This window comes from Oncorhynchus keta, chromosome 4, assembly GCF_023373465.1.
Source record: "Oncorhynchus keta strain PuntledgeMale-10-30-2019 chromosome 4, Oket_V2, whole genome shotgun sequence".
Classification (NCBI taxonomy): domain Eukaryota; kingdom Metazoa; phylum Chordata; class Actinopteri; order Salmoniformes; family Salmonidae; genus Oncorhynchus; species Oncorhynchus keta.
Window position 1 is genome coordinate 18572564 of NC_068424.1, and position 25791 is coordinate 18598354.

At 45.8% G+C, this 25791-nt stretch overlaps 1 protein-coding gene and 1 long non-coding RNA gene across 4 annotated transcripts in view; one reads left to right on the top strand and one right to left on the bottom strand.

The window, feature by feature from the left end:
• Nucleotides 1-1922: 1922 nt before the first annotated feature.
• Nucleotides 1923-3315, top strand: LOC118383167 (uncharacterized). The gene is made up of 3 exons (XR_004825496.2): nucleotides 1923-2168; nucleotides 2376-2525; nucleotides 2684-3315. It is a non-coding gene; the product is annotated as an uncharacterized LOC118383167 (long non-coding RNA).
• Nucleotides 3316-3804: 489 nt separating this feature from the next.
• The window catches only part of LOC118382542 (brefeldin A-inhibited guanine nucleotide-exchange protein 1-like), a 104257-nt gene continuing 82270 nt past the window's right edge, over nucleotides 3805-25791 (bottom strand). For 2 of the 3 annotated variants that reach the window (XM_052503220.1, XM_052503210.1), the window contains 19 exons: nucleotides 25332-25490; nucleotides 24888-25032; nucleotides 24634-24724; nucleotides 24453-24493; nucleotides 24154-24323; nucleotides 23328-23479; nucleotides 22213-22385; nucleotides 20080-20240; nucleotides 19264-19394; nucleotides 19033-19162; nucleotides 18694-18829; nucleotides 18337-18475; nucleotides 17966-18038; nucleotides 17677-17830; nucleotides 17308-17447; nucleotides 16849-17020; nucleotides 13958-14096; nucleotides 7229-7346; nucleotides 3805-7081 (listed from right to left, as the gene is read on the bottom strand). In XM_052503220.1, the coding sequence (XP_052359180.1) occupies nucleotides 6869-7081; nucleotides 7229-7346; nucleotides 13958-14096; nucleotides 16849-17020; nucleotides 17308-17447; nucleotides 17677-17830; nucleotides 17966-18038; nucleotides 18337-18475; nucleotides 18694-18829; nucleotides 19033-19162; nucleotides 19264-19394; nucleotides 20080-20240; nucleotides 22213-22385; nucleotides 23328-23479; nucleotides 24154-24323; nucleotides 24453-24493; nucleotides 24634-24724; nucleotides 24888-25032; nucleotides 25332-25490 (2637 nt within the window). In that variant the 3' untranslated portion in view covers nucleotides 3805-6868. The remainder of the gene's footprint in view (nucleotides 7082-7228; nucleotides 7347-13957; nucleotides 14097-16848; nucleotides 17021-17307; nucleotides 17448-17676; nucleotides 17831-17965; nucleotides 18039-18336; nucleotides 18476-18693; nucleotides 18830-19032; nucleotides 19163-19263; nucleotides 19395-20079; nucleotides 20241-22212; nucleotides 22386-23327; nucleotides 23480-24153; nucleotides 24324-24452; nucleotides 24494-24633; nucleotides 24725-24887; nucleotides 25033-25331; nucleotides 25491-25791) is intronic. The other variant, XM_052503214.1, reaches the window with a different exon arrangement.

The window sequence follows — 25791 nt, forward strand, 5'->3', positions numbered from 1 at the left end:
GCGCACAGCTTTGAGGTCCAAACCCCAGACATTAATAACTGGACATGAATCTTCTCCCTCCATTCTTCTCATTCTCTTATTAATGCCCTCGCCCAGATCAAATATAGAGATTAATTGACACCACCATCCCATGCATTTAAAGGCCTATACCCAATTTATGAGTCCCTCTTTTCATATTTGTCTAGAAGAATAACTATGATCCATTCCTGTTCAGCTTGGCCGAATGTGCAGCCCTCATCAAGCCCCTCTGTCTCCTCTCCTCTTTGCCATGGCATTACTCTGAAGAGGTCATGGGGCGACTCATCATTAAAGCCATCCATCAGTAACGGACAGTTTGGCAACGTAAACACAGGGCTGAAACTAAGGAAATTGACTTTGAATGGATTCCCAGTACTGAGTTTATGTTCGGGTCCAGAGAACACTTCCGACACACAAACATACAAAAACGGGGATAGAAAAGTGGGAGATATAGAATCCATATGTACAACAACAGTTGGGTGTGTGTGTACACTGCAGGGTGAAGACAACACTGTATGCCTGTGTGTTGAGTACACTACAGTGAGCGGACACACATTGTTTTTGCCTGTGAGCAGATCGTCTCTTGCTTCCATTACTATAGCTCACCTCTTCCTCTCCCTTGCGGAGAATGGGACAAGGCATGAGAAGTCTTGTACTCTCTGCTTGTCTATGTTCCTCCTAGTCCATCTGTAGCTCAGTGTTTAGACTGCAGAGTCGCTGAGTCACCATGGCCTTGGCTCATTCAGTATTGACTGATGGAGGAGGGGAGGGGTTGACAATAGGATTACGTCTAGATGCTCTTCACCCCCATATAAGGTCTGTGTCGATTATCAGTTTCATCTTGGCCACAGCTGAACTAGTCCTGTAAGTGCACAGCACTCCCCCCTGGCTTAGCCTCTCATCATAATGAGCGATGGCCAGAGAGTCCCTCTGATTGGCTGGTGTGGGAGGAAATCCACTATGATAGGCTAATCTGGGCCCATCTGTACCTCTAATGGCAACATTAGAGCTGTATCAGTACACATGACTACCGCAGCACTCACTGCCTGACATCTGTGTCATGGTGAGGATGTGGTAATCCTGGATGCAGGGACTGAGTTGTGTGTGTTACAGACAGCACATCTCATCAGGAGGTGTATCATGTGCCCCCCCCCCCAGTGACAAACACAGTCTGGACATCCAGCAGCAGGCTCTGCTCAGGGAGCAACAACGCAAGATCAGGATCATGAAGAGTCAGGTCAGACACACACTGTCTAACTCATCTAACTTGGTTTTTATAGGTGTCTGACGATCTGTGTTGATCCCCTCAGTGAGAAAACAATCTGAGACCACTAAAGAGTCTCTTTATTGGAGTCAGAGTGCTGTTATTGGTGAGCCTGCTGGTCAAACAGCCTCAACACGACTTCAGTCAGTGACAGAAAAACTGTCCCCCTGAGGATATGCTTACTGGAAGGAATGAATAGTAATACATTATTACACTGAGGTGGATATGGGACACACACACACACACACACACACACACACACACACACACACACACACACACACACACACACACACACACACACACACACACACACACACACACACACACACACACACACACACACACAAGCCAACTGAGGGGAGGGAGGGTCATTGGGCAACCTCTGGGTGCCTGCCAGTGCCAACACGACCTAGGCCAAGCCATGGCGCCCACACAGCTGGTAGCAGTCCTGACAGAGCAGAAAGCCTGTGCCAGCTGCAGGGTGGTAGTAGCATGGCCTTGGTCCGGCTGAAGGGGGAGGGAGGAGAGCAGTCAGGGAATGTGTATCTGAGAGTCTACTGCACAATGCAGAAAACACTTTAAAAAAAAATGATATTACTGAAGAATAACATGAGAAGATTGGATAAAATAAACATAATATATCTCCAATATTGCTATGCCTTAGTATTTTAGTACGGCGTAGCATTTCTATTAGTTAAGGTTGGGAGAAAGAGACATCCCACCTTGCCTGTTAGGTGATGTAATGTAAATGTGTTAGCAGGGTCCCCGTCCCAAGTGCCAGGGCAGCCCAGGTTGACCTGAGGTCCAGACAGCCCTCAGCCCGGGAGAGGAGAAGGCCTGCCAGAAGGAGAGACTTTGAGGATGAGAAGGGCCTGTTGCTTCAGTTGAGTCATCATCACATAATTACAGTGCCACTTCAACAGTCCATTAATGTCCTCAATCTGAGAAGGGCCTTGGGGAAACGTGTCTGATAATACACAACAGTCCCTCTTTTTTTAGCCATTAGAATGTCTTACAGGATTTATGAAAAACAATGGGCACTACACATTTTCTCTGTAGTCTGTACTAACCCGTTCTGCTGTACTGACAGATGTTTCCATGCTGTGGCCCAGAACATGGTGACTGCAACTTCAGAGGAATGAAAAGGGCCAACCGGATGTCCAGTCTCTGTTCTCTGTGACAAGCCTGTACGTGGAGGGGACCGCACGTACAGGCTTGTGATAAAATTACGAGGTTGGATGTAAGGTCTCAAAGCACCACAAACTGCAACTTATTCAATGCTGCAACTCAAAATAGGCATTTTGATAGAACGTCATGAGAAATGCAAATGTAGGTATCTAAGTTAGGATTGGGCCATGAGGTGTCTGTCTGTTTGAATGACCTCTCTCTGGTCTCCAGGGGGGCTGTCAGCCGTTGAAGGGGATGACCTCTCACTGCGGTCCACCCCGTACTACCCGGTCAGGTGTGTGTCCATGGAGACTGTTGCCACAGAGCGCTGGCTATGGCCCGGCACGTCAGACACGCTGAAATTGTTTGGGGCTGGTCAGAACCGGACAGAAACCCGTTACCCACATCCTGGATGGGGAGTGGGATGGGCCCTCCACCTAACATGGATGACCCCTTACATCTACACATAGGATCCCATTCCCTTCACAGCTTACTACTTTTGACTACAGTTTCAGGTCTATATTTTATATGCAGTCGATCCCCAATACAAATGACAAAATGAACGGTCTATTTCTGTGTCTGCATCAGGAGAGCAAAAAACATCCATATTTGTGTTTTTATGCAGAAAAACATCTGAATGTTGCTTATGCATGTGTGAATTGTTTAATCAGCCACCAGGGCAGACGTCAAATGGAGATGAGGTAGTAGCAGAGATATTTCAGTCTCTGTGTACAACAGCTCCGTGTAGTGAGTAGGAGCAGGGCAGCGTCAGAGAGCGGGGAAAATCTCAATTGTAGACTTCTTGCGTCCTCTCTCTTTGCCTCCTTCAAAAGAGAAGGTTCGAGGGGCGGGACCTCTGGCTTTCTCATTTTGAGAAATTTTGAGAAGGAAACAGGATGTGAGGAGTGTTCAAATGAGATGGTCCAAGTCTGCTTGGATAAGTGTGCAGCTAGTACACAGTGAATAATTACTGTCCCTGAGCTGCATCACTGCTGTGTGATATGGCTACAGCTGCAGGACTACGGTATGGAAGAAGTATAGGCTCTGGTCTGCTGATGGAAGTAACTATGGTAACATTTTGACTGGTTTAGTCTGCTGGTGTAAGCAACTATGGGAACCTTTTGAATGTACTTTTGCAGAATTAATATGTATTTAAAACATGTGAAATGTGTATCTGGTGTTGAAATGTTTGTATGTAGCAAGAAAATATATGTTAATATACAGTATAGAAAGATTTGGGGTAAAAAATAAATAATGTTTTTATAATCTTGTCTTTGTCCAGACTGGTCCTCGGTACTCAATCCTTTCCTCTTAAGACAGACTCATAGTGTCCAATCAAATGGTCAAACAAATCAAGTTCAAAAACTTTATTGACCTATAACCTGATTAGAATGTCGGATGATGACCAGTTTTGTACAGGAAGTTGTACAGAAGTATTTTTTCAACATAGAAAACTTTACATTTCTGTACCATATACATTTTGTTTTCTACATCCGTGAGCAAGGAATACATCCAATCCACACACCATCCAGAAGTCTTCTTTTAAAGCACAGCTAACATTCTTCATTTACCCTTTACATACAGCATGTCCCCAAACCAAAGAAAATTAAATATATTATTAATTTATTCTAATTTGTACACACTGAAAACTAACTTCAAACATAAACATATCTGTGACTCAGAAGCAGCTCACATCAGGGGCCTATCCAGAAGCATTGCAGATAGAGCAGATAATTACTTTCATTACATGAAAGAAAATCATATCTACACAATACATTTCTAGCTGAGTGTTGTGTAACGTTGCAAACTCCTGAACAGGCCCATAGTTGCTCTTTTTCCTCCCAGTTTTAGGAAGAGCCCAGTTATCGACTATCAGTTAAAAAGCCTCAGAACATATCAATTGAATATTTTAACCCTTCGCGTTCTGTCGTGTCGTCATTCAATTACAAATCTCATATAGGACAATCTGCAGGAGGTGGTCCAGTAAATCAATTATCACAAAAGTCAAACTCTCCAGTGTCAATAATGAGATCAGGGCCTAGATTCAATCAGATCAGCATTAACCTGGCAATAACAGACACCCGCATAGCAGATGTTTGGTGGAACTGCGTTGGAGCCCTCAAATCGGTGAGCAGCTGCTCTTACGATCATTGCCACACCCGCCCCACTCGCGTTAGTTAACAACGAGAAAGTGTACGCTAGATAGAAATCATAAACTAAATCATGAGGATTTCTATCAGCCTAATGGAGGTGTAGATCACATCTCACGTTCCAACTTGTAAACAAGGCTGCATGGGATGTGTGTTAATGCGACTCCGTGCAGCCATTGGCAATGTCTGCTTTAGATATAATGCCAGGAGTCACTTATGGATTTGACAGCTCTAATGCAGTTCCACCTCTGACACCGTCAATACAACCGCTACGCGGATGTCAGCTAAAACGGATCTGATTGAATCGAGCCCCAAGTGCAGCAAAATCCTGTGGAAAAAAATAAACAAAACACAAATAAAATCTAGTGTTATCAGATTATATTACAAAGCGGCTTTTCTGTACTTGGTTTTTTCATCCACGAGGTGATTGCCGCTAACGTTAGCCATCAGCGGTGCAGCCAGGAAAAGATCAGAATTATCATTGAGTAACAAATGTCACATTTCATATCACTGAATATTCATCAATTGCATTGCATGATGTACGTGTAGCCATTTCATTCTCTAGAATCGCTTTTAAGGATACAGTAATGTCAAGAAGCAAACCCGTTTTAAATATATTTTGACTCTGAGTGATAGTTATTCTGCAGTCGTTAGAGAATCAGATCTTCATGTACAAGGCCAAGCCATTCATCCATGATATGAGGGGCTTCGGGTATATAAGTAGCCCATAGGATCCAGGATCAGTTTGACCTCCCAATATTATAACCTTAACCATAAGGGGGAATGCAAAAACTGGCCTTAGATCAGTGTCTAGGGGCAACTTCAACCTCCTCTGATACAGTACATGGCCAAAAGTATGTGCATTCGACTATTTCAGTCACAGCTGTTGCTGACAGGTGTTTAAAATCAAGCACGCAGCCATGCAATCTCCATAGACAAACATTGGTAGTAGAATGGCCTTACTGAAGAGCTCAGTGACTTTCAACGTGGCACCGTCATAGGATGACACCTTTCCAACAAGTCAGTTCGTCAAATTTCTGCCGTGCTAGAGCTGCCACGGTCAACTGTAAGTGCTGTTATTGTAAAGTGGAAACCTCTAGAAGCAACAACGGATCAGCCGCGAAGTGGTAGGCCACACAAGCTCACAGAACAGGACCGCAGAGTGCTGAAGCGCGCAGAGCATTAAATCGTGTGGCCTCTGTTGCAACACTACCAAGTTCCAAACTGCCTTTGGAAGCAACGTCAGCACAAGAACTGTTCATCGGGAGCTTCATGAAATGCCAACGATCACCATGAGCAATGCCAAGTATCAGCTGGAGTGGTGTAAAGCTCACCTCCATTGGACTCTGGAGCAGTGGAAACGTGTTCTCTGGAGTGATGAATTACCCTTCATCATCTTGCAGTCCAAAGGACGAATCTGGGTTTGGCGGATGCCAGGAGAACGCTACCTGTCCCAGAGCAGTGCAGACTGAAACGTTTGGTGGAGGAGGAATAATGGTCTGGGGGCTTTTTCATGGTTCGGGCCCCTTATTTCCAGTGAAGGGAAATCTTAACGTTACAGTGTACAATGACATTCTAGACGATCCTGTGGCAACAGTTTGGGGAAGGCCCTTTCCTGTTAAAGCATGACAATGCCCCTGTGCACAAAGTGAGATCCATACAGAAATGGTTTGTCGAGATCGTTGTGGAAGAACTTGACTGGCCTGCACAGAGCCCTGACCTCAACCCAATCAAACACCTTAAGGATGAATTGGAATGTTGACTGCGAGTCAGGACTAGTCACCCAATATCAGTGCCCAACCTCACCAATGCTCTTGTGGCTGAATGGAAGCAAGTCTCCACAACAATGTTCCAAAATCTAGTGGAAAGTCTTCCCAGAAGAGTGGAGGCTGTTATAGCAGCAAAGGGGGGACCAACTCCATATAAATGCCCATGATTTTGGAATGACATGTTAGACGAGCACTTGTCCACATACTTTTAGCCATGTAGTGTGTATGGGAGTTGGCATTTTCTGTCACATGACCAGTCAGGTTCACAGTAGAGACACCTTGGAGTTTCCTGTACCGTTAGTTGTGGATTCTGGGTAACTGCCAAATCCAGAAGAGTGAAGTCTGGTCAGATGCACCCTTCATAGTACCCTGGGGGATGGGAGACCATAGTTCTAAAGGGTTGGTAGACAAACCCAAGGCAAGAGGGGAGGAGGACTTCCAGAACTCCAGGCTTCCCCAGTCAGAGGTCTCGCAGCCAGCCCGCTACACGTGCACCATCACTGGGCTTCCTCTCCAGCCACCTCCCCCCTCTCCACCTCAACTTCCAGCTCTGGTTCTGGTTCTGCAGGTGGTCCAGGCAGCTGGGCAATCTGGAACACGATGCCGATGCGTAGGTAGAACTTCCGTAGCACGGCCCGCAGTTCTGGTATTAGATCAACCTGCATGATCTCACACAGCAGAGGGTAGTACCTGGACGCATGGGCCTTGAACTGTGGAAAGAGAGAGAGACATAAAACATCTTCCTACAGATGAATCCCCATTCAAAGACAGGGTTAGGTCTTCTTGAACATATCGCTGACAATGACTTGACCAAATCAGTGGCCTGTCTGAATGTTGTTAATGGTTGACATCCTTACCCTGTCGTCACTGATCTTCAGGACCTTGGTGAGGAAGAGGAGCAGCAGGTTGGTCCAGGCTTCTCTGTGGCTCTCTGATGTTAGAGTCAGGAAGTAGGCTACTGCCTCACTGCACACACTAGAGGGAAAGATCTTGATAGACTCATTGAGCTTATGAAAACTGTTCAGCGACACAGAATTAAGATGCGATTCACAAATTATTTAGCAGCATGCTAAATTCACAGCCAACATGAAATTATTTGACTCCACACCAGCTACAAGGAGAGGAGCAGCTGTGACCTCTGACCTCTAACCCTCACCCTTTCCTCAAACAGAACCTCCATCTCTCCCTCCTGTCCCATCATCTCCTCCCTTCTTCACAGACCCCTTACAATCCATGAGCTAATCACCTCCGAAATCTGTTTAGCCCTCGTAAGCACCTTGCTGGGAATCAACTCTGCATGTCGGCTGTCCTCTCTCCTCTACAATGCCATGCTATACTAGTGTGGTGTGTGCTGTCCTCTCTCCTCTACAATGCCATGTTATACTAGTGTGGTGTGTGTGCTGTCCTCTCTCCTCTACAATGCCATGCTATACTAGTGTGGTGTGTGGCTGTCCTCTCTCCTCTACCATGCCATGCTATACTAGTTTGGTGTGTATGCTGTCCTCTCTCCTCTACCATGCCATGCTATACTAGTGCGGTGTGTGTGCTGTCCTCTCTCCTCAACCATGCCATGCTATACTAGTGTGGTGTGTGTGCTGTCCTCTATCCTCTACTATGCCATGCTATACTAGTGTGGTGTATAGTGTGTGTGCTGTCCTCTCTCCTCTACCGTGCCATGCTATACTAGTGTGGTGTGTGTACTGTCCTCTCTCCTCTACCGTGCCATGCTATACTAGTGTGGTGTGTGGCTGTCCTCTCTCCTCTACCATGCCATGCTATACTAGTTTGGTGTGTATGCTGTCCTCTCTCCTCTACCATGCCATGCTATACTAGTGCGGTGTGTGTGCTGTCCTCTCTCCTCAACCATGCCATGCTATACTAGTGTGGTGTGTGCTGTCCTCCCTCCTCTACCGTGCCATGTGTGTGCTGTCCTCTCTCCTCTACCATGCCATGCTATACTAGTGTGGTGTGTGCTGTCCTCTCTCCTCTACCATGCCATACTAGTGTGGTGTGTGTGCTGTCCTCTCTCCTCTACCATGCCATGCTATACTAGTGTGGTGTATGCTGTCCTCTCTCCTCTACCATGCCATGCTATACTAGTGTGGTGTGTGGTCCTCCCTCCTCTACCATGCCATGCTATACTAGTGTGGTGTGTGTGCTGTCCTCTCTCCTCAACCATGCCATGCTATACTAGTGTGGTGTGTGCTGTCCTCCCTCCTCTACCGTGCCATGTGTGTGCTGTCCTCTCTCCTCTACCATGCCATGCTATACTAGTGTGGTGTGTGCTGTCCTCTCTCCTCTACCATGCCATACTAGTGTGGTATGTGTGCTGTCCTCTCTCCTCTACCATGCCATGCTATACTAGTGTGGTGTGTGCTGTCCTCTCTCCTCTACCATGCCATACTACACTCTCATCTACCATGCCATGCTATACTAGTGTGGTGTGCTGTCCTCTCTCCTCTACCATGCCATACTAGTGTAGGTGTTTCAGATATGTCACCATGCCATGCTAGTGTGTGTGCTGTCCTCTCTCCTCTACCATGCCATGCTATGAATGTCCTCTCTCCTCTACCATGCCATACTTGTGAGGTGTGTGTGCTGTCCTCTCTCCTCTACCATGCCATGCTATACTAGTGTGGTGTGTGTGCTGTCCTCTCTCCTCAACCATGCCATATGTCCTCTCTCCTCTACCATGCCATGCTATACTAGTGTGGTGTGTGTGCTGTCCTCTCTCCTCTACCATGCCATGCTATACTAGTGTGGTGTGTGTGCTGTCTCTATCTCCTCAACCATGATGGTGCTGTCCTCTCTCCTCTACCATGCCATGCTATACTAGTGTGGTGTGTGTCTGTCCTCTCTCCACTACTATGCCATGCTATACTAGTGTGGTGTGGTGCTGTCCTCTCTCCTCTACCATGCCATGCTATACACAGTGTGGTGTGTGTGCTGTCCTCTCTCCTCTACAATGCCATGCTATACTAGTGTGGTGTGTGTGCTGTCCTCTCTCCTCTACAATGCCATGCTATACTAGTGTGGTGTGTGCTGTCCTCTCTCCTCTACAATGCCATGCTATACTAGTGTGGTGTGTGTGCTGTCCTCTCTCCTCTACCATGCCATGCTATACTAGTGTGGTGTGTGCTGTCCTCTCTCCTCTACCATGCCATACTAGTGTGGTGTGTGTGCTGTCCTCTCTCCTCTACCATGCCATGCTATACTAGTGTGGTGTATGCTGTCCTCTCTCCTCTACCATGCCATGCTATACTAGTGTGGTGTGTGTGCTGTCCTCTCTCCTCTACCATGCCATGCTATACTAGTGTGGTGTGTGTGCTGTCCTCTCTCCACTACTATGCCATGCTATTCTAGTGTGGTGTGTGTGCTGTCCTCTCTCCTCTACCATGCCATGCTATACTAGTGTGGTGTGTGTGCTGTCCTCTCTCCTCTACCATGCCATGCTATACTAGTGTGGTGTGTGCTGTCCTCTCTCCTCTACAATGCCATGCTATACTAGTGTGGTGTGTGTGCTGTCCTCTCTCCTCTACCATGCCATGCTATACTAGTGTGGTGTGTGTGCTGTCCTGTCTCCTCTACAATGCCATGCTATACTAGTGTGGTGTGTGTGCTGTCCTCTCTCCTCTACAATGCCATGCTATACTAGTGTGGTGTGTGTGCTGTCCTCTCTCCTCAACCATGCCATGCTATACTAGTGTGGTGTATAGTGTGTGTGCTGTCCTCTCTCCTCTACCGTGCCATGCTATACTAGTGTGGTGTGTGTACTGTCCTCTCTCCTCTACCGTGCCATGCTATACTAGTGTGGTGTGTGGCTGTCCTCTCTCCTCTACCATGCCATGCTATACTAGTGTGGTGTGTATGCTGTCCTCTCTCCTCAACCATGCCATGCTATACTAGTGTGGTGTGTGCTGTCCTCCCTCCTCTACCGTGCCATGTGTGTGCTGTCCTCTCTCCTCTACCATGCCATGCTATACTAGTGTGGTGTGTGCTGTCCTCCCTCCTCTACCGTGCCATGTGTGTGCTGTCCTCTCTCCTCTACCATGCCATGCTATACTAGTGTGGTGTGTGTACTGTCCTCTCTCCTCTACCGTGCCATGCTATACTAGTGTGGTGTGTGTGCTGTCCTCTCTCCACTACCATGCCATGCTATTCTAGTGTGGTGTGTGTGCTGTCCTCTCTCCTCTACCATGCCATGCTATACTAGTGTGGTGTGTGTGCTGTCCTCTCTCCACTACTATGCCATGCTATTCTAGTGTGGTGTGTGTGCTGTCCTCTCTCCTCTACCATGCCATGCTATACTAGTGTGGTGTGTGTGCTGTCCTCTCTCCTCTACCATGCCATGCTATACTAGTGTGGTGTGTGCACACGCATGTTTGTGATAGTCCAGTCCGTGAGCTCTCAGTCTCTCTCTCTTACACATGAATGGACATATCAGACTGACAACCTAAGAGTTTCCTGCTAATACAGATACTGGCTTCAATACAAAGACGAGACGATAGCTACTATGTGATACTGCAATAGAAAGACAAAGCGATGACAACTGACTGAGTAATAACAGCAACACAGAGTCTGTGGATGTACAGACCTACTATACCCAGTATCCAGTGTAGTTGTTTCAGATATGTCACATTTAGACGAGTGCTCTGAATGACTGGAGAGAGTGAGAGTCATCGACGGAAGATACAACATCAACACAATCTGAATCAATCATTCTCTCTCAGGACCAATTCCTTTTGATTCCCCTCCTGCTGTGGCGGATATTGATGTTTTGCCTCGGCTACTGTGACTTCTCTATTCCCTAGATGGTGTAAACAGAAGCGTGAATGTCTCAGTCTCTCAGACAGCTGCGGTCAGGGTCAGGACAGAGCACAGCTGTCGAGATGTCTCCCCCTCCCCCCAGTCAATCCTGTTTCCCGTGTGATTACATGGACTGATCAATGCCCTCCCTCTCCCAGCAGCCCTTCATAAATAGCAGGCGTCTGACATGGCCTTGATTCCCCCTCTTCATGAAAAATAATGAAAGTTGTTAATGCTGTTAGATGGTGTAGATAGCTGCCTGCCTGGTTCTTAGTAATACTCCAGACATTCAATTTGTAAGATTTAAATAAAAGTCATCATGTTTGCCGGAGTTCTACCCACGACAAAGCAGCAAATTAGTTATTAAATATTTATGTAAATTAAAGCACATTCTGGGCATACTTCAGACACGTGAAAATAATGCACCCCATATGACTGCCATTACACACAGCCCAATGAATGCGGTGAGAGGATGATTAGAGATGGTGGAGGAACAGTGAAAGGCTCATTAATGAGAGGATGATTAGAGATGGTAGAGGAACAGTGAAAGGCTCATTAATGAGAGGATGATTAGAGATGGTGGAGGAACAGTGAAAGGCTCATTAATGAGAGGATGATTAGGGATGGTGGAGGAACAGTGAAAGGCTCGTTAGTGAGAGGATGATTAGGGATGGTGGAGGAACAGTGAAAGGCACATTAGTGAGAGGATGATTAGGGATGGTGGAGGAACGGTGAAAGGCTTGTTAGTGAGCGGATGATTAGGGATGGTGGAGGAACAGTGAAAGGCTCATTAATGAGAGGATGATTAGAGATGGTGGAGGAACAGTGAAAGGCTCATTAATGAGAGGATGATTAGGGATGGTGGAGGAACGGTGAAAGGCTTGTTAGTGAGCGGATGATTAGGGATGGTGGAGGAACAGTGAAAGGCTAGTTAGTGAGAGGATGATTAGAGATGGTGGAGGAACAGTGAAAGGCTCGTTAGTGAGAGGATGATTAGGAATGGTGGAGGAACGGTGAAAGGCTCGTTAGTGAGAGGATGATTAGGGATGGTGGAGGAACAGTGAAAGGCTCGTTAGTGAGAGGATGATTAGGGATGGTGGAGGAAAGGTGAAAGGCTCGTTAGTGAGAGGATGATTAGGGATGGTGGAGGAACGGTGAAAGGCCCGTTAGTGAGAGGATGATTAGGGATGGTGGAGGAACAGTGAAAGGCTCATTAATGAGAGGATGATTAAGGATGGTGGAGGAACGGTGAAAGGCTCGTTAGTGAGAGGATGATTAGGGATGGTGGAGGAACAGTGAAAGGCCCGTTAGTGAGAGGATGATTAGGGATGGTGGAGGAATGGTGAAAGGCCCGTTAGTGAGAGGATGATTAGGGATGGTGGAGAAATGGTGAAAGGCTCGTTAGTGAGAGGATGATTAGGGATGGTGGAGGAACGGTGAAAGGCTCGTTAGTGAGAGGATGATTAGGGATGGTGGAGGAACGGTGAAAGGCTCGTTAGTGAGAGGATGATTAGGGATGGTGGAGGAACGGTGAAAGGCTCGTTAATGAGAGGATGATTAGGGATGGTGGAGGAACAGTGAAAGGCTCGTTAGTGAGAGGATGATTAGGGATGGTGGAGGAATGGTGAAAGGCTCGTTAGTGAGAGGATGATTAGGGATGGTGGAGGAATGGTGAAAGGCTCGTTAGTGAGAGGATGATTAGGGATGGTGGAGGAACGGTGAAAGGCTCGTTAGTGAGCGGATGATTAGGGATGGTGGAGGAACGGTGAAAGGCTCGTTAATGAGAGGATGATTAGGGATGGTGGAGGAATGGTGAAAGGCTCGTTAGTGAGAGGATGATTAGGGATGGTGGAGGAACGGTGAAAGGCTCGTTAGTGAGAGGATGATTAGGGATGGTGGAGGAACGGTGAAAGGCTCGTTAGTGAGAGGATGATTAGGGATGGTGGAGGAACGGTGAAAGGCTCGTTAGTAGGGGGAAAAGGAGCAGAACAACAACGGGAAGCAGTAGAACAGAGCTGCACAGCCTCCCGAGTGGCGCAGTGCTAGCAGTGCCACTAGAGATCCTGGTTCGAGTCCAGGCTCTGTCAGAGCCGGCCACGACCGGGAGACCCAAGGGGGCGGCACACAATTGGCCAACGTCGTCCGGGTTAGGGGAGGGTTTGGCCGGCAGGGATGTTCTTGTCCCATCACGCTCTAGCGACTCCTGTGGCGGGCCAGACGTATGCATGCTGACACGGTTGCCAGGTGTACGGCGTTTCCTCCAACACATTGGTGCGGCTGGGTTAAGCGGGCATGTCAAGAAGCAGTGCGGCTTGGCTGGGTTGTCTGTCGGAGGACGCACGGCTCTCGACCTTGCAGTGATGAGACAAGACTGTAACTACCAATTGGATACCACAAAATTGGGGAGAAAAAGGGGTAAAAGTAAAAAAAAAAAAAATAACTGAGCTGCACATGATCATTAAGGATATCATGTTACTCTGCTCACTTAAAGAATGTTGTTTTCAGTGAAATTAAGCGTAATCTGAAACACTAATGACTTTCTATTCCCAGGTTGAGACAAAGGGACACAAAGCCAGGTGGAGATTAGCTGGAGATATGTGTTTGGTGTGAGTTAGGAGTTATTGAGGTTTACACTGGCAGTAGTCAAACTATCTATTCAAAGCAGCAGTCAAGCAATTCCCTGAGTTTAGCCTTCAGTAAGTCTGGTATATGGCCAAGTGTATTGTTTGAGAGCCTCCATACAGTGATATAGTAGTGGGGGCGTGGTGGTCCTTCCTTACTTAAGCAGCTGTCTCTGGACTTCCTCCCAGGCGGTCTGACGGCTGTCATCAGTGTACATCCGGAACAGGATCCTCAGGCCACACGCCAGACTGCTGGTCTCCTGCTTCAGCAGATTGGGCTTTGACTTCCCTTTAAAACCTGGAACAGACAGAGAGAGAGAGAGCGGTTGCTGTCTGTTACAGCCATTGAGGCCTTTCAACACTAGGAACGACAAATAGGGCATTGTTCCAATTGTTCAGAGAGTTGCATTTGGCTCCAGGACAGATAAACCGTGCTTCCTGAGGAATCTTAAGATTCAGAAAATCACTCTCCTACTTCATGTAATTCTTGGAGTTTCCTCAAGTGGTGCACTGCAGGGCCACATAAAGACTATTTTCAGGTACACTGTACAGTGCATTCAGAAAGAATTCAAACCCCTTTACTTTTTCCACATGGTGATGTTACGGCCTTATTCTAAAACTTATTTTTTATTTTTTATTCCTTCATCAATCTACACACAATACCCCATAATGACTAAGTGAAAACAGGTTTTTAGAAATCTTGGCACATTTATTACAAATAAAAAAACAGAAGTACCATGTTCACATAAATATTCAGACCCTTTTCTATGAGACTCAAAATTGATCGCAGGTGCATCCTGGGCCAAAAGGCCCTTAACTTCTTTGGAATAGGGGGCAGCATTTTAACTTTTGGATGAATAGCGCGCCCAGAGTAAATTGCCTCCTACTCAGTCCCAGATGCTAATATATGCATATTATTATTAGTATTGGATAGAAAACACTTTCTAAAACTGTTTGAATGATGTATGTGAGTATAACATATGGCAGGCAAAAACCTGAGAAAAAAATCCAAACAGGAAGTGGGAAATCTAAGGTTTGTAGTTTTTGAACTCAGCCCCTATCAAATACACAGTGGGATATGGGTCATATTGCACTTCCTAAGGCTTCCACTACATGTCAACAGTCTTTAGAACATTGTTTCAGGCTTCTACTGTGAAGGGGGGCCGAATGAGAGCTGATTGAGTCAGAGGTCTGGCAGCAGCCTCGATCTCGGTCATGCGCGTTCACATGAGAGGTATCTCCCGTTCCTTTGCTTTTCTACAGACAATGGAATTCTCCGGCTGGAACATTATTGAACATTTATGATAAGAACATCCTAAAGATTGATTCTATACTTAGTTTGACATGTTTCTACGACCTGTAATATAACGTTTCATCCGAAGTTCGGCTGGACCTGAACTCGCGTTTGGATTTGTTTACCAAACGCCCTAACAAAAGAAGTTATTTGGACATAAATGATGGACATTATCGAACAAATCAAACATGTATTGTGGAACTGGGATTCCTGGGACTGCATTCTGATGAAGATCATCAAATGTAAGTGAATATTTAGAATGATATTTCTGACTAATGTTGACTGCGTAACATGGCCGATATTTCATTTGGCTGGTGTGGGCTCTGAGCGCCGTACTCAGATTATGCTTTTTCCGTAAAGTTTTTTGAAATCTGACACATCGGTTGCATTAAGGAGAAGTGTATCTAAAGTTTCATGCATAACACTTGAGTATTTCTGTGAATTGATGTGGCTCTCTGCAAAATCACAGCATGTTTTTGAACTACTGAACATAACACACCAATGTAAAATAAGATTTTTGGATATAAATATGCACTTTATCGAACAAAACATACATGTATTGTGTAACATGAAGTCCTATGAGTGTCATCTGATGAAGAGTGATTAATTTTTATCTCTATTTGCGCTTTTTGTGACTCCTCTCTTTGGCTCGAAAAATGGCTGGGTTTTTCTGTGACTTGGTGGTGACCTAACATAATCGTTTGTGGAGCTTTTGCTGTAAAGCATTTTTGAATTCAGACACTGTGGCTGGATTAACAAGAATTATATCTTTAAAATGGTGCCTAATACTTGTATGTTTGAGAAATTTGAATTATGAGATTTCTGTTGATTTGTATTTGGCACCCTGCAATTTCATTGGCTGTTGGCGAGGGGTTCCGCAAGTGGAACAGGGTTCTGCTAGAGGAACCCCAGTCCTAGACAGGTTAAAGAACTCAGGCCATGAGAAACAAGATTCTCTGGTTTGATGAAACCAAGATTGAATTTTTTGGCCTGAATGCCAAGCGTCACGTCTGGAGGAAACCTTGCACCATCCCTACGGTGAAGAATGGTGGTGGCAGCATCATGCTGTGGGGATGTTTTTCAGCGGCAGGAACTGGGTGGTTAGTCAGGATCTAGGGAAAGATGAATGGAGCGAAGTACAGAAAGATTCTTGATGAAAACCTGCTCCAGAGCGTTCAGGACCTCAGACTATGGTGAAGGTTCACCTTCCAACAAGACAACGACCCCAAGCACAAAGCCAAGCCAACACATGAGTTGCTTCAGGACAAGTCTCTGAATGTCCTTGAGTGGGCTAGCTAGAGCCCGGACTTGAACCCGATCGAAGATCTCTGGAGAGACCTGAAAATAGCTGTGCAGCGACGCTCTCCATCCAATCTGACAGAGCTTGAGAGGATATACAGCAATGAATGGGAGAAACTCCACAAATATAGGTGAGCCAAGATTATAGCATCGTACCCAAGAAGACTTGAGGCTGTAATCGCTGCCAAAGATGCTTCAACAAAGTGCTGAGTAAAGAGTCTGAATACTTATGTAAATGTGATATTTCAGTTTATTTTATTTTTTATACATTTGCAAAAATGTCTAATAACCTGTTTTTGCTTTGTCATTATGGGGTATTGTGTGTATATTGATGAAGAAATTTAAAAAAAAATCTATTTTAGAATAAGGCTGAAACATAACAAAATGTGGAAAAGTAAAGGGGTCTGAATACTTTCCGAATGCACTGCCTGTGCTCTGGTGCAGGGCAGTGACCCACCTGCCTTCCATAGAGTGGTCCTCTGCTCGTTGCTAGAGTTGAAGGCCTTGGCGAAGCGGTGGGACTCCAACAGGCAGTCCAGCAACTTAAACAGCTGTTCTGAGGTCAGGTAGCGGTACATTCCTTGGTCCTGAGTCTCGACACGGACGTCTGCCGCATCCACAGCATCTCTCTGGACAGGACAAACACAAGCTTCAGAGAACTTTCCCAGAACATTCACACAACCAAACACAAACAGAGCCTTCACATATCACTGCTTTGTATGACAAATACTTCCCTCCTTCCCTGACATTCACTAGAAGAACATACAGTATAGACATTTCACATTTTCAAGGATCAGGACAGTCCATACAGCCAAACTTTTGAACACACATTTTTTGCAAGGAATGTGTCCTTCCACCAAGTCCCGAAGCAGTGATACCTCTCATCCTCCACGTAGGGGTGGGAGTGAGACGTTACCTGTGCAGCAGCCAGGTTCTCAGCATCCTCCTTCCTGCTGGTTGCAGGGAAGAAGACCATGTTGTCTATGGTCTGGATCAGCTCCAACTGCACTACACACTTAATGAGCAAGCCTGAGAATAACCTCTGCTCCTGGATCTCTGTGGAACGAACACACACACACACACACACACACACACACACACACACACACACACACACACACACACACACACACACACACACACACACACACACACACACACACACACACACACACACACACACACACACACACACACACACACACACACACACACACACACACACACACACAGTGAGCATAGGGTTGAAAAACACTCCAGTGGTAGGTGTAAAAGAGACACTAACTTGTTGGAGTCCGGGTTCTGGGGCTGTCCTCACACATGCCTGCGCTGTACTGATTCTGCCGTCGGGTCTCCATGGCAATCCTCTCCGCACTGTTGATGGAATGATGGTCCTCGGAACGGGACTGGATGTCCACTGACTTCTGGGAAATTGAATCCTGAGGGCACATGGGGAGACGTTATTTTGTCTGGATTGTACTGGGTCATGTTGTTGTACAGTCTAATCTGGCATAAGAGATAGACCAGCTACAGACTTAAAGAAACCTACAGCTCAGTCAGGGTTTGAAACGTACCAGCTGTTTGTCTGATACATCCTGTGGTGTCATGGGATCTCCCTCTGCTCCTGCTAGTCTCCATGTCAACAGTCTGAGAGGCCAGAGAGAAACAATACGGGACAGGTCAGTGTTACTCTACTTATACAGTGTCATATTGCAGTACCATACACACAGGCAGTCCGGTATCCCACTCTATCAAGTAAACAACGGCAAAAGCCAGTAAAAGATCATGTCCATTTAATACCTCCCCTCCATTCCTAGAGGACTTTATATGACAGCCTCAATGTGCTCCATGTTAACATCACTAAGTTCAGCAATAACAAATCATCACAGACAATATTCCCAGCTGAATCTCAGCGATATGAATATAGTCTGCATCAGTAGCTTACGCGTGTGGAATGGTGGTCTTGAAGATGTCCAGCATGCAGTTACAGGTCTTGTCCCAGGTCTCCGGAGTAAACTTCTCTCCATTCAGGATGACCACGTTCTCCAGACAGTTGGTGCCTGACCGAGCCAACTGCTCATTATCTAGGCAGAGAGAGAGAGGAGAAAAGAAGTGAGAGAAAGAGAAAGACAATTCATGTGGAGAGCAGGAGACCGGGAGAAGAGAGAGAAGAGAGAGTGGCATGTGGATTGAAAAGAAGAGGAGCTATGCATAAGAAAGAGGGGATGAGAGTGATTGAGGACGGTGTACTCAGTATAAGTCTACGACTGTAGGTGTTTGTAGCGCTGCCGTCGGTCCTCACCTTGCTGAACACACCAGTACAGTTGGGACAGGATGTCATCCAGCAGAACGTCACTGAGAGTCTCAAAGTACTGCGTGAACACGTCAGAGATGGCGTAAAGTGCGTGGTTACAGGTCGTCGTCATCCACTCTGCTTTCTGGAAGACACAAACAACACAGAAGGGTTACCAGGGTTACACCAGTTCAAGTCATTGTAGCAGCCAAGAGGACAATCGTCCAGTTGGTACTGGATACTAGTTGTGGAACCAATGATGTACTGTAACTATGGAAATAGGTGTTGGTTACACTGGAGATAAAGCTGGGTCTTTGGTGAATGGGTATTTGGGATGTGGAGACTTGCCTCAGTTTGCTGCTCAGGCAGCTTCATGTTGTCAAAGATCCTGAAGACGATCCTGAATAGATCCTGCCACCAGTGCTTCTCAAAGGTGTGTCCATAGGTCTTCATCACCTCAAACATCACCGTCAGACCCCTGACACACACACACTTCTTATAATACACCCTCACCATCAGTTGACTTCCACCTCTAAAATATTCCCATCTACGATGACACAGGACTGAAACTCTTCTCACCTGGTCCTGACGTCCAGTTTGCACCTGTTGATGATGCAGGACAGCTCAAAGAGGATGGGGAACCACCCCCTCACCCACACCCGGTCCTCTGGGACTACATTCATGTCATCGCTGGTGTAGTCTTTGAATGCCTGCCAGAGAGAAAACAGCATAGTTTACACCATTTCCTGAGAGTTGATACACACACACACGGATACGCACACGCAGACACACACACGCAGACACACACACGCACACACACACACACACACACATGCAGACACACACACACACGCAGACACACGCAGACACACACACACACACACACACACACACACACACACACACACACACACACACACACACACACACACACACACACACACACACACACACACACACACACACACACACACACACACACACACACACACACACAACTAATCCCCTCCTCTCCTCTTGTCCACTCCCACACAAACAAACAGAAAGCAGGCAGTGTGGCTGGAGAGTGTCTGCATAGAGAAGAGACCTTGGAGAAAAGCACTGGCAGAAAGCACCAGTGATGTTTTCTAACATGGGACATTTTCTTTATATATAAATAAATAATCTGGGAGATGCTGTTATCCAGAGCGACTCACATTGTTTATCTGATGATTAACAAGAAAATGATGAGACCTTTAGGTGGGTCACAGTACAAAATGTTTTGGAGACCAGTCATGGTCTACCACGAACAACTATGGGCAATACCATTTGATGTTCAGAAATGACTGATATGGGTTCAGCTCTTATCTATGAGACCTGATAATAAACAAAGTCCAGGAATTGTTTGTAGCTGACCTGGGGCCTGTCAGAGACGTATTTGGCGCAGTGGCGGATGAGACGGATGGCCTCCATGCTGGTGTCGGGGAAGGAGGCATTGCAGGCGAACTCAGACAAACACTTGACTGCATCCTGGAACGAGTCTATGGTGGCTGGGAAGTGCTTCTCAAATACATTCACTGAGAGAAGAAGAGAAGAAGAAGAAGAGGAGAGAAAAAGAGAAGAAGTGGATATGGAGAGAAGAGAAGAAAAAAAGAAGAGGAGGAGAAGAGAAGAAGATAAGGAGAGAAGGAGAGAAGAAGAAGATAAGGAGAGAAGAGAAGGATTGAATAGAAGAGAAGAAGAAGAAGAGGAGAGAAGAGAAGAGGATAAGGAGAGAAGAAGCAAAGAAGAGAAGAAGATCAGTGAAAAACGATGACAGGAGTTAACTTATCTGTTTATCAGAATAATATTACATGGCCCTGTCATCAAAAACACTCAAATAAACCTCAAATTGAGGATTACTGAAACAATCATATTGAAATCTAAGCAGTAATATACAGAGCCTTCGGAAAATATTCAGAACCCTTGACCTTTTCACATTTTGTTAAGTTACACATTTATTCTAAAACTGATTCAAATGTTTTTTTTCCCTCAGAAATCTACACAATCTACATTTTTTTTATACATGTATTATAACTTAAAAACTGAAATACCTTATTTACGTAAGTATTCAGACCCTTTGCTATGAGAATCGAAATTGATCTCAGGTGCATCCTGTTTCCATTGATCATCCTTGAGATGTTTCTACAACTTTATTGGAGTTTATCTGTGGTAAATTCAATAGATTGGAACATGATATGGAAAGGCACACACCTGTCTATATAAGGTCCCACAGTTGACAGTGCCTATCAGAGTAAAAACCAAGCCATGTGGTCGAAGGAATTGTCTGTAGAGCTCCGAGACAGGATTGTGTCGAAGGCACAGATTTGGGGAAGGGTACCAAGAAATGTCTGCAGCATTGACGGTCCCCAAGAACACAGTGGCCTCCATCATTCTCAAATGGAAGAACTGAGCAATCGGGGGAGAAGGGCCTTGGTCAGGGAGGTGACCAAGAACCCAATGGTCACTCTGACAGAGCTCCAGAGTTCCTCTGTGGAGATGGGAGAACCTTCCCAGGCAATCATCTCTGCAGCACTCCACCAATCAGGCCTGTATGGTAGAGTGGCCAGACAGAAGCCACTCCTCAGTAAAAAGCATAAGACAGCCAGCTTGAAGTTTGCCAAAGGGCACCTAAAGAGTCTCAGATCATGAGATACAAGATTCTCTGGTCTGACGAAACCAAGATTGAACTCTTTGGCCTGAATGCCAAGCGTCACATCTGGAGGAAACCTTGCACCATCCCTACGGTGAAGAATGGTGGTGGCAGCATCATGCTGAGGGGATGTTTTTCTTTGGCAGGGGCTGGGAGACTAGTCAGGATCTAGGCAAAGATGAACAGAGCAAAGTACAGAGATATCATTGATTAAAACCTGCTCCAGAACGCTCAGGACCTAAGATTGCAGCGAAGGTTCACTTTCCAACAGGACAACGACCCTAAGCACACAGCCAAGACAGCACAGGAGTGGCTTGGGGACAAGTCTCTGAATGTCCTTGAGTGGCCCAGCCATAGCCCGGACTTGAACCTGATCTAACATCTCTGGAGAGACCTGAAAATAGCTGTGCAGCGACGCTCTCCATCCAATCTGACAGAGCTTGAGAGGATATACAGCAATGAATGGGAGAAACTCCACAAATACAGGTGAGCCAAGCTTTTAGCATCGTACCCAAGAAGACTTGAGGCTGTAATCGCTGCCAAATATGCTTCAACAAAGTACTGAGTAAAGGGTCTGAATACTTATGTAAATTTAATATTTCAGTTTCTTTATTTGTAATAAATTACCAAAATTAAAAATGAAATAAAAATGTGCTTTGTCATTATGGAGTATTGCTGTAACGTAACAAAATGTGGAAAAAGTCTAGAGGTCTGAATACTTTTCGAATTCACTGTATATTAAATATAGGTATAAAAATAAAATCTTAAAAGATAGACAATAATAGAGATCAGATAATGAAGATCAGTTCTTAGCCCGAAAGATGGTTGTCTCTGAAGCGTGTGTCTCAGTAACTCACTGCTGATGTGGCCCGTCGTCTGGAAGGCTAGCTCTACGATGCTCTCATCCTGGTCCGAGGCAGCCAGGTGGAACACTGAGAAGATGTTCTTCCAGCCCGACCGGATGTTTCCCGCCTGTGAGTTGACCATCTGGGCGATACAGCGCACCACCATGTCCCTGATCGTTGGCGATCTGGAGGAGCAGGAGGAGGACGTATGGGTTATTCACCTACTGTATGTGAAATTTGCTTATTGGACTATGAGGAGGATGATCAATAGTGCAGTAGAAGTGAAAGTACAAGTACCCCCGCTACAGCCTTTATTTAGGCAGTCTGATTATTCCCTTTCGATTGTTGTGACATGATGGGTTCCAACGGCGACTGTTGTCATAGCAAATCATTTTTTCTGTGCTTTGATTAAGGAGAAAGGACCAGCCTTTGCACAAAAGTACTCTCACAAACATATTACACACACACAGGCTGAGTCTAATGAACATACAGCACTGTGGGGGCGTCCATGGCTTTATGTGGCTCACTGCCATTTCCTCTGAGCTGTAACAGTGGGTGGATTTGGGCCTGGTAGTTCTCCTTCACATCAATGAAAACAGCTTTCAACTGTGAGACTCGGAGCCCTCCAAATTTAAGCAACTGTATCTGTGTCACTACAGAATCTGAGAAAAGATTCACAGCTTCTACTCAGTTGTCTTAGAGTCAGTTGCCAGAGTGCTTTTCTGGTGCACAAGCCAAAACCAAGGAGAAATATTCTATAAAATCCTTATCTTGCTCTCTGGGTTGGTTCTGAGTGTGCCAGTTTTCTCCTCCCCAGAGAGCTTGGGTGACTGTGGGTGTTTGACACAGTGCAGTGACTCAGTACAGGGAGACTGGCTGGCTGCAGCGCTAAGAGAGACAGGCACTGGAATGGGAACCACAGAGGTGCAACTCAACACAGACCGTGTAAGGCCAGACTACTATAGCCAAGTGCCTACACAACTAGGGAGTGTGTACATATATCAGCAGACACGCGCCTAAGCAAGCAAGCACAACCGCAAGCTGATTCAACGCAAGTAGGCAGCACACACAAACAAACAGTCACACGATACAATCAGGATTAACGTTTACCGGAACATGCCATTTACCTGTTCTTTTTCATGATGTGCTCGAAAGGCCTCAGAAAGTCCTTCTGGAATCTGAAGTTCGCCAGCTCTCCCTTCTCCAGGAACTTCATGGACAGCTGCCGGAGAGAATCCACGGCAAAGATAGCCACGTCCTCGTTGGGGTTACATCCAACCTGAACAGGGAGGCAGACACAGTGTTTTAACATCTCTACCCCACTCTCTAACATTTACCATCCCGTGTAACATTTATAATCTCTGTCCATCTGTAATATTTAGTAGCCAATCTCTACCTCTGTAGCATTTTAACAGTTACACCCCCCTCCCCTGCAGCACTCGGGAAGACTAAGGCTAAATGAAGCCCTTAGATATGATTCTTAGGCCCCGTGCTGTCAAAAATGTGATATTCCTGTTTTATATATCTTTTCACACAGAGGTTGGAATAATACTGTGAAATTGTCAAAATTATGATAATGTATTTTTAGTGTAAGAGCTGTGTAATGGAAAACAATCAGAGTAAGGTACTTAATTATCACCCAGAAATGATTTAATATTGAGATAAAAATGGTTGCATTGGACCTTTAAGCCAGGTGTTCCTGAGGGTAGTGTTACAAAGACTAATTAACACCTAGGTAATCAGGTGTGTGGACTCTCTAGCCAACAACAACATTCATTTTATTTTTTTATTTCACCTTTATTTAACCACGTAGGCAAGTTGAGAAAAAGTTCTCATTTACAATTGCGATCTGGCAATTAATCAATCAATTAATGAAAAAAAAAAACAGACGTCCCTGACAACCAGAGTTTCCACAACCCCTGTTAAAAGTGAAATAAATCCCAAGATGTCCACCTTGTTGAAGTGGTCTCCAATGACCTCCCAGATCCTGGACCACTGCAGTCTGATACGTCCCATGTTGTAGTAGGAGATCTCCACTATCTTCTGCAGGCTGAACATGCGGGGGTGTGTGGGCGAGGCCAGCTCATCCATAGACACAGCACACAGCCAGCGCACAAAGTCCACTGAGAACACAGAGAAACCAGTGTTAGTCAACCATCAGGAGAGCCATGGTACAATGCCAATACATCCACATCAGATAAGCATGTGATCAAATACTGTAATTGAATTCAGTTTGGATTTAGAACACTCACCAATTGCATTACCATCCAGTCTGGTAGAACCTGTGAATATTCTGCAAGAACAAGACCATGGTCACATCTACATGACATATACAGTACATTCATTCACATGATAGATCAGTGGCAGAGCTAAGACCCCAAACCAGTCAGTGGTAATAGAGCAGGATCTATAAGAGACTGCTGCAGTAACTACCTGTCCACAGCCACCACCACACTCTGGGAGCTGGTCTCTCCTATGGACTCCTGGATACTGAGGATCTGCTTCCGGTCTACTGTCCCACCTGCTGTGGACAACAGCACAGTCAGTCACATCTCCAGCATCAAGCATCATACCAAGCATCTCCAGAGTCAAACATGTTGTATAGTCAAGCACATCACCGGCTTGTTAACAACAGTTTATTTAACCAGTTTATAACCAGAACATGTATTAAAGGGATAAGCACTGACCCAGGCCCAGGTATTCATCGTTGCTCTGCTCCTTGGTGCTGCTGATGAAGCCCTCTTTCCCCCGAACCGTCCCTGAGATGTACCTGGCCTTCACCCCCGTCCCGATCAGCTGGGCCAGCTCCAACTGACTGATACACTTCATTATCTGTAGGACGGGGGAGGGAGGTGGGGGCATACAGTCATCTATACATTCAATAAGGCTGCATTTACACACGCGTCAAAAGAGCTGATGTGATTGGTCAAAAGACTGATTGTGTAAAGCCAGCCTTAGTTAGGATTGTTTTTGCACATATCTATTCATTAGTCTTAATTAGTTGAAACATATTTTTCACATTGATTGCATCAAAATAAAGAAAAATGGAGACAAAAGGAAGCAATATAGCTTATGACAGCAACACTATAGTGGCTAATACTGATTACTAGACGTTGGCAGTATGTCCAGACCTCGTGCCAGGAGTTGCCCAGGTAGTTTCCGTCTGTGTGGGCGACGGTGATGAGAGTCTTGATGGTGTCGATATTCTTCTGCTTCATCTCAGTGATGCCAGAGCTGGCTGTGAGCAGGGTGAACCGTGCCAGGGCCTGGATGTACGCATCCCGCTCAAGCTGTGTGTGTGTGTGTGTGTGTGTGTGTGTGTGTGTGTGTGTGTGTGTGTGTGTGTGTGTGTGTGTGTGTGTGTGTGTGTGTGTGTGTGTGTGTGTGTGTGTGTGTGTGTGTGTGTGTGTGTGTGTGTGTGTGTGTGAGAGAGAGAGAGACCATATTCAGTACTGCAGTACTATCTCCATTAAGTTTTGGAGCATGCTATCTTTGGAAAATACACCATTTCACCTTTTGATTCATAGCCCCTCATCCCTTTCATTTAACTTATATTAATCCTCAGTGAACACATGCAGTGTTAGCGTGCTA